The 18592-nt window shown below is 40.9% G+C and overlaps 1 protein-coding gene across 4 annotated transcripts; it reads right to left on the reverse strand.

The window, feature by feature from the left end:
* Positions 1-1680: 1680 nt before the first annotated feature.
* ptpn3 (protein tyrosine phosphatase non-receptor type 3) lies at positions 1681-16188 on the reverse strand. Of its 4 annotated transcripts, none has more exons than XM_020607249.1 (27): positions 16036-16188; positions 15049-15108; positions 14447-14588; positions 13366-13500; positions 13167-13209; positions 12901-12982; positions 12349-12393; positions 12199-12251; positions 11888-12005; positions 11695-11782; positions 11507-11595; positions 11363-11426; positions 10808-11010; positions 10590-10715; positions 9324-9476; positions 8726-8819; positions 8557-8634; positions 8380-8436; positions 7618-7774; positions 7332-7507; positions 6907-6997; positions 6653-6714; positions 6403-6549; positions 5596-5724; positions 4286-4431; positions 4039-4174; positions 1682-2332 (listed from the first exon to the last, which is right to left on the reverse strand). In XM_020607249.1, exons 3-27 carry the CDS (start codon positions 14513-14515, stop codon positions 2258-2260), a joined length of 2616 nt encoding a protein of 871 aa, XP_020462905.1. In that variant the 5' UTR covers positions 14516-14588; positions 15049-15108; positions 16036-16188; the 3' UTR covers positions 1682-2257. The 4 variants fall into 4 exon arrangements, with proteins under 4 accessions (XP_020462907.1, XP_020462908.1, XP_020462905.1 ...); XM_020607250.1 differs by having other exon boundaries at positions 15045-15108; XM_020607251.1 differs by lacking the exon at positions 10590-10715 and having other exon boundaries at positions 1681-2332.
* Positions 16189-18592: the final 2404 nt, after the last annotated feature.

Raw genomic sequence — 18592 nt, forward strand, 5'->3', positions numbered from 1 at the left:
CCGCCTCCTCCTCCTCCTCGTCCTCCCCGGGGCGAGGAGTCACTCAGCAGGCACGGAAGCGACTTCAGGGCTGCCGATCAGTCCTCTGGATGGATGTCCAGCCGCATACTAATGAAACTAACACAGGTCGACCACCGAGGCGCCAACCAGTTGATTCCCAATCATTCGGTCCGGTGTGAACGTCAGGACTCTCACGGAAATACATGCAACCTTCCTCCTCCCACTGCCCTGTCCTCTCCAGTGCACCTGCCTCCCGCCTTGCTCGCTGTTGCGCACCGACTCTAAAATCCCGGAGAAATCCCGTCCGACGCCCCGCAGTGGGAACCCCTGAGTCACACGGGGCCGGGGAGGGAAAGCTTTATCACCTCTGGTCTGAGGCCGACCTCTGCGGTTGCTGTTGCTTATCCTCCCCCGCTGCGATCCGAAACTATACCTCCCAGGTAAAAGTCAACCAGCGAAACTGGACAAACAGCTTGATCTGCGCCTGCGTAGAAACACAGCTCCGAACAAACTTCTGTTTCCCCCGACTGGCCGACCTATCAGCGCCGGTGAGCCAGCGCCACCTGTCTGTCACGGACCCGCCTGGCCATAGGGAACAGAGCTTCTAGTCGATGCTTAGTGGCCCCCACTGTGGGATCCAGGTGTCCCCAGGGTCGTTAGAGGGCTTCCAGGGGGCTGTTTATCGTGGCTACACCAAGACTTTAGAAATCCTTTGGTAATAAGTCGAACTGATAAAAATATATAATGCGTTTAGAGATGACTGACAAGGGGCTAAAAAGACAGTTAAACAATCTGAGACGTTCACGCTGGAATTTAAACGATAAACCAATGAGACAGAATAAACAGAAATGTAAAAACTATAAATAAAACACCAGAATAAAAAATTTTGAAACACAAAATAAATAATTAAATGACACCAGTAATGATGGCCTTAAAAATGTATCACTGTCATTATTAACCTCTGGGTTGAGCCCATGTGTTAAGTTTTAAGCTGCAGACTGAGAACATGTCCTCAGTGGTACAAACGTGCACCTTGTCTTCAGAATAAAAACACAAACCCGTCTCACAAATGTGGGCCTTTGTGCAGAAGTCTGGTGGTTCTGGAAATAGCCTAAATTATTAGTGATGTGAATAAATTCTGTATTGTCTTGCAAATTTTAGTGGCATTAGGCTCATTAGTGGGTACAGTGTAACAACTTTACCTACTGTACATGCCTGCATTTAGCTGTATCTGCAAAAAGAACCACAGAAACCAGTGCACAAATATACTGTGAATTATGTACGCTTTAAGAATATCATCACAAATACTCACACTGCAATCTGCACTTTAATATCTGTTAGTCTTCTTACTGCACTGTAACTGTATTATAGTTGTTTCTGATCATCTTTTAACTACTAGTTGTCTATTTTAACTTCATTTAGTTTTATTTCATTTTAACAATGCTTGTTAGTTTGTCTTGATTGGTTTTATTCTGGTTTGTCAGTGCTTTTCTTTTCCTTTGGAAAGCACTCTGAATTGCCTGTTAGAAATGTGCCTTGCCATTTTGCAGGTCAGTATTTTGTCATGACCAGTTTGTGATAACGATTTGGTTTCACTGATGTGATGCCAGGTTTAGTGGCACTTGGCTGAAGTTTAAAAATAAAACTACTCTGTAGTTGTCTTCTGTGACAAGCTTCATTCTGCCAGTGTGAAACAGGCTTGTTTTTATTACATTAATTATCAGAAGACACGACAAAGCAAATACACCAGTATAAATCAGTGTCTTTATTTAGTGTTTTAATAATTTAAGAGTGATAAACTGTGGATCTGGTGCTCCTCTGGTGGTTAGTGTGCACTGCTGCACCACCATGACCTTCCAGTATCTGCTGTAGTGATTGAAAGCTTGGCTTGCTTCAATCCATTGACTGGGAGGTGTCAGTCTAAGGCACACATGGCTTAGAGGCGTCACTCCTGATTGGCCTTGTGGACAGAAATTAGCAGCTCACATCAGTCTCTATGGAGACCGCAGCCTCTAAAAGCTTAATGCACAATCAGCGAAAACTAAGACAGACTAGATGTAAGACAGAGTCTCATACCGAATCCAGGCTACACAGATCAAAGACTCTGAAGCTAGTTACACTCTCATCATCCAGCCTGTGTACCACTCCCCCAGCCACGACAGAGATTAGTCTGTTACAGCGCTCTGTGGAAGTTGCTTTCTATGACATGAGGCTGAAACAAGAAATGTGTCTGTTCTGGTCCTGCTGCTGATTTGAGTTACGGTGCTGTAGATCCTCTCTGTTTCTCCTTGTAGACTTGCAGAATGGCCTCACACACAAACTGGAACTGAGACTGAAACACACAGAATACAAAGTGTGATTATTTATCAGACAACAGTGCTGTTTTTAAATTATAACACTGGCAATATTCTATGTATTTCTTATTCTCAACAAGTCCCATGAAACAAAATCAAACCAACAATCAACTGATCCTATTAACAAGTATTGTCTGTGTGAGGTAAATGTTAAAGTCAGCATGCCAACATACACAAAATGACAATGCCAACATACTGATGATGGGTGTAATGTTTACCATATTAGCACTGTGTTAGCAAGCTTACATTTGTGGATTATCACTAAATACAAAGTACAACTGAGGCTGAACAGGAAGATATTTCAACCTGGACCAAAGTAGAAGACTGATCAACAGACTCCAAAGACCTACACTACTTGCATGGACTTATACTTGTCTAGGACTTTTGTCTGCATTGCAGCACACATAAAGCACTTTTGCACTACTTGCTCATTCACCACATTCACACTCCTAAGCCAGCGTATAACCAATGGACAGCCACCAGGAGAAACTTGGGCTTCACTGTCTTGGTCAAGGACATTTTAACATGTGGACTGCAGAGGCCGGAAATCAAGCCGCCAACCCTCCAGTTAGGAGATGACCCTTCTCTACTTCCTGAGCCACAGCTGCCCCAAATTGTCAACTATGCATTTGTGAGCCATCTACATCACCACTAGGACAAAGTGGGGTTGGGGCTGAATGCCATAAATAGGGTGAAAAAGTAAAAAAGTATTTAATATGGGCTCACACACTCTTAGTTTTTGTTTATTTGTTGAGGATTAAAAAATGATAGCAAAATGCCAGCCTTGTCCTTTATGATATGGATCCTTAACATCAAGGTCTGTCCTATAAGAAAGAAAGAAAGGTCTGTCCTATGACTGTGTATATTTCCATTACTAAGACAAATACATGAGGAAGAGTTCCTTCACCAACAAAACATCAAAGAGAAGAAGCCTCAGCGACGGATCTTTTCAAAATAAGGGTGATAGTGGTAGCAGCAGTGCCCTAGAAGCCGACATGTGACTGCAGGCCTGCTACATTCCCAGCACTAGCTCCTGTCAAAGCAATGAGTAACACTTTTCCTCGACAGCTACCACTGAGGTGCCACAGAGTACGGTTACCGAGCTCGTCAGCCATCAGTAGAATACAGTAGCAGTCAAGTTTCTGTGAATTAATGAAGGTTGCAGATGACAGGACCCCACAGATGTCAAAATCTGTGGCACTGGAATTTAGAAAGTAATTATGAGCACAATGAATTTCACAGTAAGCCTCACCTCCCCTCGCTTACATAATATTTTCATAAAAAACTCTGACCATACAGCTCATTTGTAATCTTCCAGAAGCGCTCTATTACACCACACTCATAACATTTCAAATGACATGCAGTATGCCTAACAATAATAAAATATATATAAACCACATTGTTTCTGAATCATACGTACTGTATATTTGAACAGCCTGTACTGAACCTGTACTTAGCACATAGCTAAGTTCAAACATAAAGTATAGTAGCTATAGCAGAGCGATGTCTCAAACTGTGACTAACTCTACGAGTTTCTGTTCAGTGGAGATTTTAAATAGCACTTCTCAACCTAAAAATCTTTTGCAGACAATGAACAAAAACAAGGTACTAATTAAAACAGCCAACAGAAACTCTCTCGAGCAGCAGGTTATCATGACAAAATCCATGCTCTGTTTCTCTGTACCGTGGTCTGAACCATCATAGCTCGCTGATCTCTCAGTGTTTTGACAATGTCCAGCGGGAACACCGGCCGACCCGCATCCATCAGAGTCAGTGCCATTTCCATAGTGATCAGAACACCTGTCCGCCCAATCCCAGCGCTGGAAGAGTAATTTAAAACAAACACGGCAATAAATGTACAGTAGAGGCAAGTACACTCAGTACATGCTGGCAGTGTTCAATTAGAGCATAAGGTACAGTACGTGTGTTACCTGCAGTGTACAATTATTGGCTCTTCACCTTTCCTCCTCTCCCTAACCGAGCTGACGAACAGCAGGAAGTCCGAAGGGTCATCAGGTACACCATGGTCAGGCCACGCGACATACTGCAGGTGCGTGACTGCACGTTCCTCACCCCGCTAAGCGCACACACACCGACACACACATTTATTCAATATAAAAACACAAAAATACCAAAGAGAGACACTTAAGAGATAATCCAAGTACTGCATAACCAGTATTTGGGAAACATATCACCAACAATACTGCAGGCTCACACGCTGATGTTAATCAGTATATGAGACAATAGAAACAACAGAGGACTCAGTGGCAAAACAGAACAGGTGGGGAAAACAAAACATGCACGACCTGTAGGTGACACTGAGATTAGGAAGTGAAGGACGACACAGGGAGATGAAAACAGACAAAACAGGTTGTGAGGAGAGTTGATAGAGGAAAAGACCAGAGCTGGGGGAAAAAAAACGCTAAATCAGAAATAAGAATGGCTGTGTTCAGAGTTTATAATGTGGCCTGTGACTCCATGCAGAGATGAACTCACTCCGCCAGAAGAACAGATGGGCTCATACACTCTGCGTATGCATGTGTGTACATTCGTACTTCATGCCTCCTTGACCAGTGTCTGATTATTTACCTGTTCTCTATGGAAGTTAATGCAGATAACACCTCCTTTAATCTGATTATCTAACATATGAGGTGTTTTAAACTCAGATACACTTCCCAGAAAGATCCACACACACCTGCCCAACTACACACAGGTGTGCCACAAAATTTTTTAATACACGCAAATGCACATGCCCACCCACACCCACACACAGACCAAGCCACCCACACGGAAGTAACTGTATGCTGGCTGCAGGTAGCTTGCCAGGAGCGGCTGCAGCCTGTGGTGCGCTATGTTATGTGACATATGGCATGGTGCATGTCACTGAAAACATACTAGAAAAGCTCTGTGTTTTCCCGACTGTGGTCACGCTTTGCTAATTTTTCACTTGGATCTGAAAGGAGGTGTGACATTTGCTACATTTGTCCAAGGAGATATCAAAGGTCCTCTTTTGTTCAACCAAAAGTGAAAAACCCAAAAACATCTAATTTACTTCAATGTTAAAAACAAGAAAAGCAACTGATTTTCAAATCTGACAAGCTGAAACAAGAGAGTGTTTAGATTTTGTACTTTAAAAATGACAAACATTGAATCAAAATCAAATCAAAACAGTTGCAGATTACTTCTATAATTAACTAAGCAATTAATCAACTAACAATTGCAGCTCTATTTGTTACTGTACCTGTGTGTGTGTCAGAGTGAACTGTCTTGTCACATATGCCAGATTACACTCCTCAGAGTGACACTTCACCCGCATGTGCCCATAATCTTTCACTTCCGGGGGATGTGGCCAGTATTGGTGGCACTTTGTCTGCAAAGTGTATGACATCACCAACAAATTACATTACTTGTGGCATGACTCATCAGTCAGGATACACTTTACTACTGCTGCTGCATCAGCTGCACTCTGCTTTCATGAAATAAAACTCATATTCCATAGCATGGTGTGTTCCACTCGGCAGTCTGAGGAACGAAGGCAATTCATCAGGACTGTCAGTTTGTGCATGTGTGAGACTGTCAAGTGCAGAGAAACTGCTTTATGAATGTCAGGAAACCGGTAAATTAAAGAGAGTATCTGGTTACCAAGCAACAGCCAAACTGAGACAGAGACATCTTCATTCAACAAGACCTTGATATCTCGTTGCCTCACTCTCCCTGTGTGAATGTGACTTCACCCTCAAATGCTGATTTCATTGGCATCCCGCTCACACTTCACATTCAGCTATTCTCTGCATGGCGAAACCCCGTAATTACTCACAACTGTGCCAATTCATTATTTTTGTGCGAAAACACCACTGCCGAAGCTTTTAATTATAGTAATCATCTATCAAATAAAACATGAAACAACATGTACTAATCTGCATAATCACTATTGAAATATTGCTGATATTGAGAAGTGTAATTTCAAGCATTTCCCTTGGTGTTTACTCATTTCCATTCCTGTGTAAGTGTGGCTGTTAACAGTATGAACGTGTAGAAGTATGTATACCCGTCCTCTCTCTGTCAGAGTTGTAAGCATGATGATGGTATGTGTCTGTTGCTCCCAAACAGTCTGCCAAAAGTGAGTGCAGGTCTGTGGCAAGGGACCCTGAGCTGCAATATAATATAAACACACACCAGACACTGGCGGCGCCACCTAAGAGACAAACACAAACACATACACATGCCACAAAGGGGATGAGTTTACATTAAGTGACAGAGAGGGACAAGACACACAGTTTCATGTCAGTGATGTTCACCGTGATGTGGCTAGCGTTGATGTAGTCCTCCGGGCCCTGGAGCACCACTCTGGTAGCATCATCTGCAAGGAGAGCAGGACCACAGTGTGTGTGGTCAGAACAGAGCTGTTGACGCAATGCGGGGTCAGCCAATTAAATTTCATGAGATGCCACAGTGGCGACCACCAAATCAAAGTTAGAAAGTTAGTAAAGAAGGCAGGGAAGGGATGAGCGGTAGAGCCGACACACAGGTAGTCAGAATAAGCACGACTTACAAGGTAAAACATCCTTATATCGATTCTTGTCCGTGTTCTCAGGAAGCCGAGCACAGTTTAGTGACAAACCAGGCTTTCTCCGGTACAAATTCTAGAAATTACAAGCGTGCAGAAACACACAAACAGACACACATGCACATAAACATATACAGAAACTTACACAAAAGAAACTACAAATTCCAGGCCAGTCACAGCATCTTTGTTTTAGTGTATCAGGAACCGAGTCCAAGTGAAGATTAGGGCCAACATCTGTCCCAAAGACAGCATTTAAAAGGTTCATTATGATCCCCCAGATAGCTAAGTGGGACAAACTAAATCCTGCTTCAAGTAAAGACATATACACCCATTTGAATATTTGTGTTCTACATATAAATACATCTTTAAAGACCCATTCACTGTTTAGTTCCCAGCTGAACTTTAAATACCTCAAAATGGAAACAGAGTGTGCCAGACTGTATTCCTTTCTCCAGCTGTTTCATCGACTCTTCCAGTGTCGTGACCCGCTCTGACCGGCCAGGTGACTGTGGCTTCTCTCCCTGTGATTGGCTGGTGAGTGTGAGGGTGGGAGGTAACTGCAGCATAGGTGCCACCCGACCAGGACCTAGAATACAAGGATGGTTCATGACTGTCCTTATACTTCACAGAAACATGAGTGTGCACATTGGGATCGCACACTGCTTCAGCCATTTCCTCTCTCAGCTCTATGCTCACCTTTACGTCTGATGAGCAGGGCCAGCTCTCTGGAGTGCGACTCTCTGCTGGCTCGTATGAACATGACGACCTGGTCATGTGTGTGTTCAGAAATGTCCCGACCATTGATGAGGACCAGCAGGTCTCCCTCCATGAGTTTGGGCTCACATCGACCTGCCTACAAACAACAGAGGGTCATTTAAAACCTGACAAGTGTTTGCGTACATGTAATAAGTAACAAGAAATCACAGAGCAGAAATGCAAAACTAGGTTTTAGGTTAATCAGTGTCCCCCTTGCTTAGTTTTCCAGCAGCGAGCACTGACAAGTTGATTTTTCAACAGTAAAATGTCTCGCTCAGTATGCATCTTGGTCACACACAAATCTAACATAACTGTATAAAGATATTTTGTTTTGTCCATCACATTTTCCTAAAATCATTGTTTTATCCAACTAAGAGTCCAAAACCCAAAGATAATATTTTACTATCACACAAGACAAAGAAAAACATCAAGTCTTCACAATTGAGAAGTTGGCATTTTGGCTTGAAAAATGACTTAATCCATGAATGAATGAATTATAAAAATAATTGCCCATTAGTTTTTCAGTGACTAACCAATTAACTGACAATCCTTTGCAGCTCTCTTTCGGTGCAGAACATCTATCTAAATATTTATCCATCAGTCCACATTGTTCTTGCAGTAGATTCATTATAAAGTTATTTCAACACAACCTGGAGGCACTACATTAAAACAAAACACAAACACATCTGAGTCCACTCTTACTGGAGAGTCAGGTTTAACGTGGGATATGGCTAGAGGCATCTTCTGATCCACCCCGCCCTAGGAGGAGTTAGGAAACATTAAGGAACAAGAACAGAAGAGTAACAATACATACAAATAACAACATTAAACTTTGCTTTGTGTGGGTAAGAGACACAAAGAGTGTAAGACAGATCTTACTTTAACATTGAAGCCAAACTTGCCCTCATGATCCGGGGTAATACAAATTAGCATTAAGTCGCCGTCGCCGAGAGCATCCTGCACAGGAAAGGATGAACACACCCATGCACATACATGAATGGATATACAGTGATAACATTTATTAAAAGCAGATATTAATTTAACAGACCTTGTTGTTATGGTGTAAACTGTCCTCCCCTCCTATATTGTCATCAGTGTGCACCAAAGCCTCATCTGGTGCTTGGCTGTAAGTGCCAGAAAGGCTAAAAGAGATGACATAAAGAGATTTATAGCGTCACACATTACCTTCACATGTGATAATAACATAAGTCTGACTAGTCTTACATCTTAATAGAATTTTACCCATGGTTTATATGAGCGCTTTGACAACACAAGTTAGAGCTGAATGATTTACAGAAAATATTGCGATTAATATAATTACCTATACATTAAAACACAAACACACAGTGGTGCTTCCTTTATGAATAAACCAGACTGGCTGAGGCACATCCAAAAAGCTTATTAACCAGACAACAACTGGGACTTTCTCATAAAACTGGTGGCAACAATTTTTAAACAGTCATGAACTAAATTATATTTTATTGTAAAACATTAATACTGTGATATCTTCATGGTTGTTAAAAAAAAAATCTTTATCTCAATCAAGCTGCAATTCAAAATATAAAAATATATGTCTTGCCACCAATATCTGCTGAGTGGGACAAAAATTGAGACTGTGCCTAGTTACTGTTGCAACTGGTACTAACCGATGTGGTGAAGCATCTCCCTCACTGTTGCTCACAGACGATCTGTATGTGTAGAAGACATCCTCCCCTTCTGACATGTCTTTCATGTCAGTGTTGAGCTCCATGGAGGATGGACGGGGTTTGCTGATGCCATGACGAACTCGAGAACTTCGCCTGCCGAGGGGACAAAACAGTCAGGATGGTTTTCTGCAAGTTGAATTTAAGACTTTCTGAGACATTATAATACCACATAAAACCAGTAGGGATACAAGGCGTGGAATTATTGGCCAAGTGCATGAATTATTGACATTTATATCACATTTCTGTCAGTTTCCCATCACTATATCAAAAATAATTATCACATCATAGTAAATATTATTAAGTAATCATTAGGCATGACCTAAATCTGGGTCAACAGCAAAAAAAAGATGAATGGATGGATACAAATTTCACATAAGGCCATAAGTGTGTAATTTGTTCCAGCTATTTCTTTCCCCTAAAATCCTGTAAAACACATTGTATGACTAATAACAGAGCCTACGAAGAGCTAGAGAAAAACATCAGTCAATAGCTTCTGCTGATTTTTTTCAGGAAACTGGAATCAATACTTTCTAAGAATTTACAGTATGACTAATAGCAGAGGTGGAAAGTACCTGAATACATTTACTCAAGTACTACAGTTTTGATGCAGTTATACTTTACTTGAATATTTCCATTTTCTGTGACTTCATTTAATCAACTTCATTTCATAGGCAAATATTGTACTTTTACTCCACTAAATTTATTTTGATACATTTAGCGGAGTAAAAGTACAATAATTAGTTACTGTTGTAACTAAATTAATTTTGATAAATTTAGTTACAACAGTAGTTACTTTTCAGAATCAGGTTTTAAAGAAAACTGTATATTCTTAAGACTTTGTTGATCCCAGCAGTAAAATAGCCTAATTTAAATAAAAATTATTAGATTCAAAACAGCATATAGGGTAGTTAAGATTAGTTCAATTTACACAATATACAACAATAAAGTGATGTACAGAATAATGCATCTGTACTTTTGATGTGAATATTTTTGTACTTTTATTTAAGCAACATTGAAAAAAATGTAGAAAAAAATGATTTTTTCTCAGCTTACTATGACCTGGACGACCGAGAATTTACACAGACTTAAGTAATACTTTGAATGCAGGATTTTTACTTGTATTTTTACACTGTGGCACTGCTACTTTTACTTAAGTAAAGAATCCCAGTACTTCTACCACCACTGACTAACAGGGACCAGTCCTACCAGTTCGGGGTGGTTGGGGGTGATCTGGAAGGCAGACTCTTGGTCTCGAGATACTCTGATGAGTTCGACCTCCGCAGGACTACGTTCCACACCATCCCACCCACCACCCGCTGGCACACCGGACCACTGCAAATTAAGAAGAAATAATAACAACATGTGGTAAAATTCAGTGTTTGTGACAGGAACATCTATATAAAATTGTACAGGTGGAGGCTCACGTCTCAGTTTTACTGTTGCCGAGGCCCAGGTGTTGCGTTATCAGTTTTCTGTAGGACTGAACTGTGCTGTTGTTGTATTTGGGGCTCCTGGCAGTCCGGCTGGAGGAGAAGAAGGAGTGATGGTCCACACAGGACCTCCACAGGTTCTTACAGGTCTTCGGACAGGGCAGAATCAGAGACACCTCACAATCCTGGGTCTCACCCTGTAACATACAGACTTCTGCTTCTTTAACCATTCAACCAGTGCCATGTTCACATCTTTGTAAGCCATTTATTAGTTCAGCTTTTATTTATGAAATTTCGTTGAAGAATGAAAGTGTTGTGCATAAACCCCCCAGTTCACAAAGAAAATGTTCTAATTTTAGCTACAATTGCACACACATCAATATAAAAATACTAAAATAATAAAAATAAAAAAACACTGTTCTGACTCCAAAGTTTCATTGGAGTTTAATGGATGTAGAGCGATAAAAAGCAGGGATTTGTTTAGAGCAGATTTTTTTAGCTATTAAGAATTTAACAACAGAACAATATACTAACAATAGAAAGACTCACGTGTTTACGTTTCAGATGTATAAGAAAGTGTTTTCTCTTAAATGAAATCTTGATGATGTTCCCCCTGCATAAGGAGAATACCTTTGGTTAGCGAAACAGACACAGTACAAGAACAGCTATCCAATTATTGGGATCACCACTCACCAGGGAAAGAAACTGGAGCAAACCATGTTACAGAATATTGCAACACCACTCGAGGCCAAACCCACCATCAGAGGGGCATTGTTGATGTCCTGAGAGAAAGAACGAGTGATGAGGGAATGACAAAAAGTGTCCTGCATGAGATGAATCAAAAAGATGCAAAGCATGATATAGTAAATAAACCATACTACCATGGCAGTATGCAGTTCCACCCCATACAGCTCCAGTGTCCGTGCTATGTTGAGGAAACACAGCTCTGCTTCGCTCTGCTTCAGCCCTCTGGGAACACGGATGCAAACATAGGGTCACATGAAATGACAGGAACCAGCTGCTCAACAAACTAGCTGCTTTTCATTAGCAACTAAGTATAACAGACTGAATTACTTGTGCTGTGGATGCAGGTCCTCCACTTTACACAGAAAGTCTTCATCCTGCTCTGGGATAAAGTGGCACTTTGACAGGTAACCAGGGAGTCTGGACGGAGAATGATCCCCCATCTCCGCTGCAGGTGATGGAAAGACAAGCTGAGCACCCACACAGAAGCACATAACCAAAGCCACACATTCACACACGCTGACACACTGGGGCAGGGAGCTGCTGCTTATTGAGAGCATTCTCATCCTCAGGAATAATTACTCACACTGCTATTATTAAGTCATTAATCATTTGTTTCTCCAGGAGGAAATAAGACTTACACTGCACAGCGTATGAAGCCAACACTACAGCTGCACTCAGCGGGCACTGCAACCTGCAATCATACTCCATGATTACACACTGTAACTGCTAAACATAAACTGTGCACAAGCAGATGAGCAGTTGAGTTTGGGCTTGTGTCTGTTACTGACCGTCCTTCTCTAATATCACTTCTGATCTGGAGGAAGTACAAGTGCCTGCAGAGACGAAACGAGGAAGTTTACCATACCAGGCACCTTTGTTGTCTGTCTCCTGCAGACATGTCTTTAAAGAAGCCTGACACATTGGTGTTTTAAACCGTGCTAGTGGGATAGCTAGTGTATATGACTTGTTGTTGTTAACAAGTCAGACACTACTAATTACAATAACTCTGCTACAACATGAATGTGACTTAACTAGTCTCACAGAGCTGCAAACTACTGTATTACTCTTGTTAGACCTTCACTTGGAGCTGCCACTGTATCACAAAAACAAGAATTTATTTATTTATTTATTTATTTGGGCCAGAAGTGAGCCAAAATACTGAAAGTGCAGTAAAAATGTCAAAAATAAATAAATCCCAACAAGTTCATCCTTGGTTTTTATCCATAATCCTAACATATATACCATTTCTGAGGGATACAACTACTCCAGAGCAATATGTAGTCCTATGTGTCTATAAATTGTACAATTGTTACATAACAGATAAGCACATGCACTCTGACCTTGTCTGTTCATGCTGCAGAGAGTTGGGATCAGAGATGAAGAATCGTACCCTGAAGTTCAGATAAAAGGGTGAAACAAGACCTGCAGAAAAATATCATTGTGTCAAATATGGCATATATGTATGGCGGCACACTTCTAGTGTACTTCTTCCCTCTTACATCTCCTCTTTAGCTAAGTATTCAAATTTATTTCACAATAAATTTTTTTAAATTTGATTAGAAAGATAATTCTAGGTAAAGACAGTAAACTCTCTGAAGTCAAATACCTTTTATCTGCTTCTTCAAGGGTTTCTCAGGCTCCAACCATCTCTGAGAGAAAGAAATTCAATAAGTATAATGGCTAACTGGGGTTGAAAAACATTTATGCAAGTATACGCTGTGGTTGTCATTGTCTAAACAGCAATCAGTGAATGCAATACATTACAATCTCAGCCCAAATGTGCAGCAGATGAACAGTGAGCTCACAGAAGTGTGTGTGTTGGCTGTGACAGAGGCGATGGCTGTGCTGGATTCTCTGATCTGCAGACTGAAGAGCTGCTTCTCCTGCAGGCCCAGGTGGTCACATACTAGGTCCAACAGAACCTCACCTTCATCCTGCTTCTGAAAGATTTAAACAACAACAGTACTGCCAGCAAAAAACTGAGTGGTATTTATAAGTTGCCTATTTGTTCTGTTATGTGTGCTGAGATGGTTAAGACATAAATAGTTTTAATAATTATTTTGATTCGTATGTTTCAAAAATGAGTAAATGTAGCTGCAGAACAATCAGTAATGCATGTATCCAGGTGCAGCACAGCACTCATTGTTTTATTAATCACTCTAAGGGATAACTCACAGCTCATCTGCATTTTCTCCCCATTCTTCTCTGTACTGTATGTTGCCAGAACTACATATACATTACAAGAGGACTATGTTTACTGTAAACTGCAACATGTTCTCACAGCAGGAAGCACAAACATTTTTTCTGTGTGTGGGCACAAAACCCAGGTGAAGATCAGTTTAAAATGACCTTCCTGCTCTTCTGGTCAGTTCTAAGTGTCCGTGTTCTTTTTCGGTGTAAAGCTGAAAATTAAAACAAATTAACCTTAAAACCTTAAAAACAATTAACCTTATTTGAACACAAGAAACACAGAAGCTGCAATAGAGAGAGTGATAAAGATTAATATTGGAATTTCTTCATACATTACAATCAAAGTACTCTCCCAGGCACATAAAGATGCTGCACAGCTGCTGTCGTAGAAAGCAATACTGTGATTGTCTTTCTGCAGATGTGCTCACACCGTTGTCAGGCTGTGTATGACATGATATGCTGATGTGTGGTTTAACATTCTCTTTAAGCTTCAAGAGGTGGGTGTGTCCTTCAAACCAAGGTCGCCATGTTGAACAGGATATGTGGATCAATGCGAACAGGAAAGAATAGACTGTCACTATATCATGCACTGACACTACGATCATTAGCAGAACAGTGACAGATAGGAGCAACATATGATCTCAGCAACAAACAGGAAACTGTGTGTCTGTGTGTGTATAAATGTGTATTACACACGCTGACTCTGAAGGTCTCGATAGTGCCGTCCAGCAGCTGAACTAGGCACAGCAGGTCTGGTTTTGGCATGACTGTTACCACCGTAGCTTGGCCTCCCTCTCAAGGCAAACACCCTGCCCTCAGCGTGTCACTGAGAGGAGACCTGGAAACATATACAAACGCACACATCCACAAAACCAGTGTCAGCTGCTTCCAGGTTGTTGTCTTTCAATGAAAACACCTCCCTCAGGATGAATCTGTATGATGAGTAATATATGTGTTGGATGTTGCATTGGCTGCAGTGAGTAATGCATTGTGAATGCGAAGGAGTGACTGTGAGTGTAATTCTTTATTATTTGGCCTGGGTCTGAACATATCCCTATGCTCTCCCTCTGTGTTTCTCCGCCTTTGGCAGGCAGCTGAATGATAGGAATGTTAAACATTTTCAGAGTTGAACGCACCCATCTACAGCACTACAACTGATCTCAGACCTGCTGCTGCAAACAATGCATGATCACAAACACACACACACATGTACATGTGCACTCAAAGCCAATACTATGCCCTGACTTTGAGAATATCTATGTGTAAGCATCTGTAGGCATCCAAGTGTACGTACATACATGTGTCCTGTGTTGGTTTCCAGGTGAACGATTAATGGATCCAGGCCAGCCTGTCTCACACTGAAAGGGCACACAGTGTTTTGAGTTAATGTTTGAACAGGGTGACATACTCTGAATACATAAAAGTAGAGCTTGTCCCAGTCCGATGACTGGTTTTCCATAATAACCCTCTCACAGGCAGGCCTCTAATGAATTTACAAGGAAATGATACGTTTAAAAGAAGGTTCATCATAATGCACAGACTATGACCTCACTGAGTGTTTTGCATCTTGTGCCCACATTACACCTCGGGGCTGGCTGTGGATCAGGAGATAGAGCGGGTCGTTTCCTAACCGGAGGATTAGCGGTTCGATTCCCGGCTTGTCATGTCGAGGTGTCCTTGAGCAAGACACTAAACCCCCAGTTGCTCCCGGTGATGTCACTGGTGTGTGAATGCGTGAGTGCTTGGAAGTGCGAATGGCCGAATAATGTGAAAGCGCTTTGAGTGTACTGTAAAAGCATAGAAAGGCGCTATACAAGTATAAGACCATTTACCTACAGATGAGGAAATAAAGACAGAGATGTTTTTAACGCATATCAATGCTTTAGCCTTACCTACAAAATAACCGTGTACAATGTAGGACAAAAACACCTAGCATAGATGGTAAAGCTCATATTGTATAGCCTACTCCCTACTGCATATTAAAGGCAGCCTAATCATACTAGATAAACGGGGCCTATTTCTGATTATAAGGCCCACAATTTTGTTCTCCGTGTTGTCGATAATGAACTCTACTCTAAACTCGCTGTACTTTGAGCCACAGCGCAAACAAGGAACCTGTTGACACCCTTAGGTTTTCTATAGCTACACACACCCAAAAGGAGGAACACCGTAAGTTACATACAAACTTTGCTGCAGCCACGACAGTCCTCGTAACTACAACTTGGCCAAATGAATGTTTTGTTGGGGAGAACAAAATGTTTAAAAGACAAAAAAGACATGTCTACCTCCGTCGTCCCGCTTCAGAGACGGGTCATAGTCCGCAGACACTCCGCTGTTAAAACCTCGGACCAGAGCGCGTCGGGAAAGCCAGGTATAGTTAGGTAAATATCCGGGACAAGTTTCACATCCCTGGCTGCGCTGCTGACTCCGCGCGACCCCGCCCCTTCACCCCGCGCGCTCTCGGTGGGACGCGCGCTCTAGAGGGCGCGCCCGTAAAGCGCAAAAAGGAAAAGCCTCAAATCCCCAAATTTGAATTGCTAGAACCATAACATTTTTGGCACTTTGGCGTGAATAATTACTTCAGCGCTTATTAAAATGCTTTCCAGTGGCATGTATAAATTTTAAACTACCTTTAGAGTCCAAACAAAGCAAAGGATATTTAACCTAACCCAAACAAACAGGTTAATAAATGTTTTTACACCTGCTTTGTTAGTCAGACATGTAATTAACCATCATTTCCATCATCAATTCAAATGCAGATTTTTTTTAAATAGTTCGATTAATTATTCAGAAAAAAATATAATCCACAAGTTCTCACAGACCAAAGTGGTCTTCAAATTGTTAACTTTGTCCAACTACCTGGATTTTTGCTTGATTAATTACTTTACTTTAATCAGTTATCTAAATATGTTATCTGTTGATCAACAGATTGACTAATTAACTAATAATTTAAGCTTCACTCAAAGGAAAACATTAAATACAGATCTGATACTGTCATCTATTCTTGGATAAGCTGCTTCAGAGTTCAACAGGCCTCAGGTCAGGAGGAGCCAAATAACAATGTGCAAGAAAGAGTTATTTGTTATTATCCAATACTAAACTGATGTGATTGGCATAAAAGGTTTTCACTGATATTGAGCTATTTGTTTTGTACATTAATGTGATTATACAAATCCCTAATGAAAAAAATAAATAAATAGAAAGGTCAGTCTACAACAGGAGTCTCTCTTATATGCTGTCACCATCTACAGGACAGATGAAATATTACTGCTGTCATGTGTGTGTTCAGCTTTGAAAATCTACTGTAGATGGGGTAAGAGTCCCCAGAACATCGTTTGTTTACTCCTAGGTGTTTGGATATGAATTTAGTATGTACAGCACAGCACTGCATAAACAAACCCAGTATGTGGGATATTATAATGGTAAGTATTACATATCATGTCCTGTTTATGCATTTTTTAAAATGTTATCATGTAAAGGGACATCTTGTCCCAGTGGGGGCCACAGGGGCAATTTTCCTGTTCCAGATGCCCCTAAAACTATTTAAAGACTTGTGTTTGTTTTTTATTATTATATCCATTATTCAGCTATAAACTGATATTATAAAAGGTCACATATTTATTACTTTCATGAGGTTTACACTGTACAAACTAACACATCTTTTTTTATGCACCATTCTGTTGCCAGTGTCCTATGTACCTCTTAAAAATTAATAACATTTTATTGAAAGATAGTTGTAACAATCATGTTCAGAACAGACACAAAGACATTCTCCCTTCTAAGGCAAGTTAGCATAACTGTGTTAGCATAGCTTAGCAGTTCTAGCTAGGCTAATTCATCTTTGGTGTAAATAAGTGTGATTAAATCACATAATGCCTCAATGCTGTCACAATAATAAAGAGGGCTCTCTCGCTAATCTTTTTTGTATTTTAATGTAGCCTAGCTATTATGGAAAAAATAGAAAATAAAAAATACACTGAAAATGTGTGTAGCAGAAGTTTGGTTTTTCTTTGTTTTCCTCCTCTCCCAATCATTTCATGACCCCACAGATTTATATCATAACCCTTTGGAAGGACCCTGCCCCTAAGTTGGTAACCACTGGACTAAATATTTCAAATCTAGCCTATATAATGTAGTTAAAACTTACTCCACCTAGCATAAGTAAAGTATTTTTATGATAATGTGTTGGTACCGGATCTGAGCACTTCTTTCCTTGGCTGATCTGCTGTGGTGGTTTTCCTGACTTCTGGAGATGTATGAGTTGCATTCAGTGTCATCAGGAGAAGCAAAACTGGTCTTGGATAGTTTGCATGTTCTCAGGGTGATGACAAGAGCTAGAGTAAAGGTGGTTGGTCAGACTAGACCAGTTCACTGTGGAGTAACAGTGGCTCAGAGGGACCTCCCCCTGTTGCTGTGCAAGGATTAGGTTTCAGTAGCAGAAACTAAGACACCCTGTACCAGCTCTGAACTAAACACTGCAGGTTCAAATTTAGACACCATGACACAGGGACTGACCTGGCACTAATTCAGTATCGTCACTTCATATGCCATTTATCTCATTCACACCCCGTTATTCTGATGTAATACAGACGTTCTTTTGGCACACTCCTTTTCTATTGCTCTATTTCCAGTTTAAAACTATAGTTAACCTCTCCTGTACATATGTGTAAATTTTCTTTAACTTCTGTTGTTTTTACGTGATGATGCATGAGGTAAATGTTGTTCTTTTCTGTCTCTCCCAGAAGAACTATCTTAAGTGTGGCTCAGTTGGTGGTATACACCAACTGAGCCACACTTAAGATAGTTCTTCTTTCTATTTAATATTATATAATCCCATGTTGC

The sequence above is a fragment of the Monopterus albus genome, unplaced genomic scaffold (assembly GCF_001952655.1).
Source record: "Monopterus albus unplaced genomic scaffold, M_albus_1.0 scaffold84.1, whole genome shotgun sequence".
NCBI classification, from domain to species: Eukaryota; Metazoa; Chordata; class Actinopteri; order Synbranchiformes; family Synbranchidae; genus Monopterus; species Monopterus albus.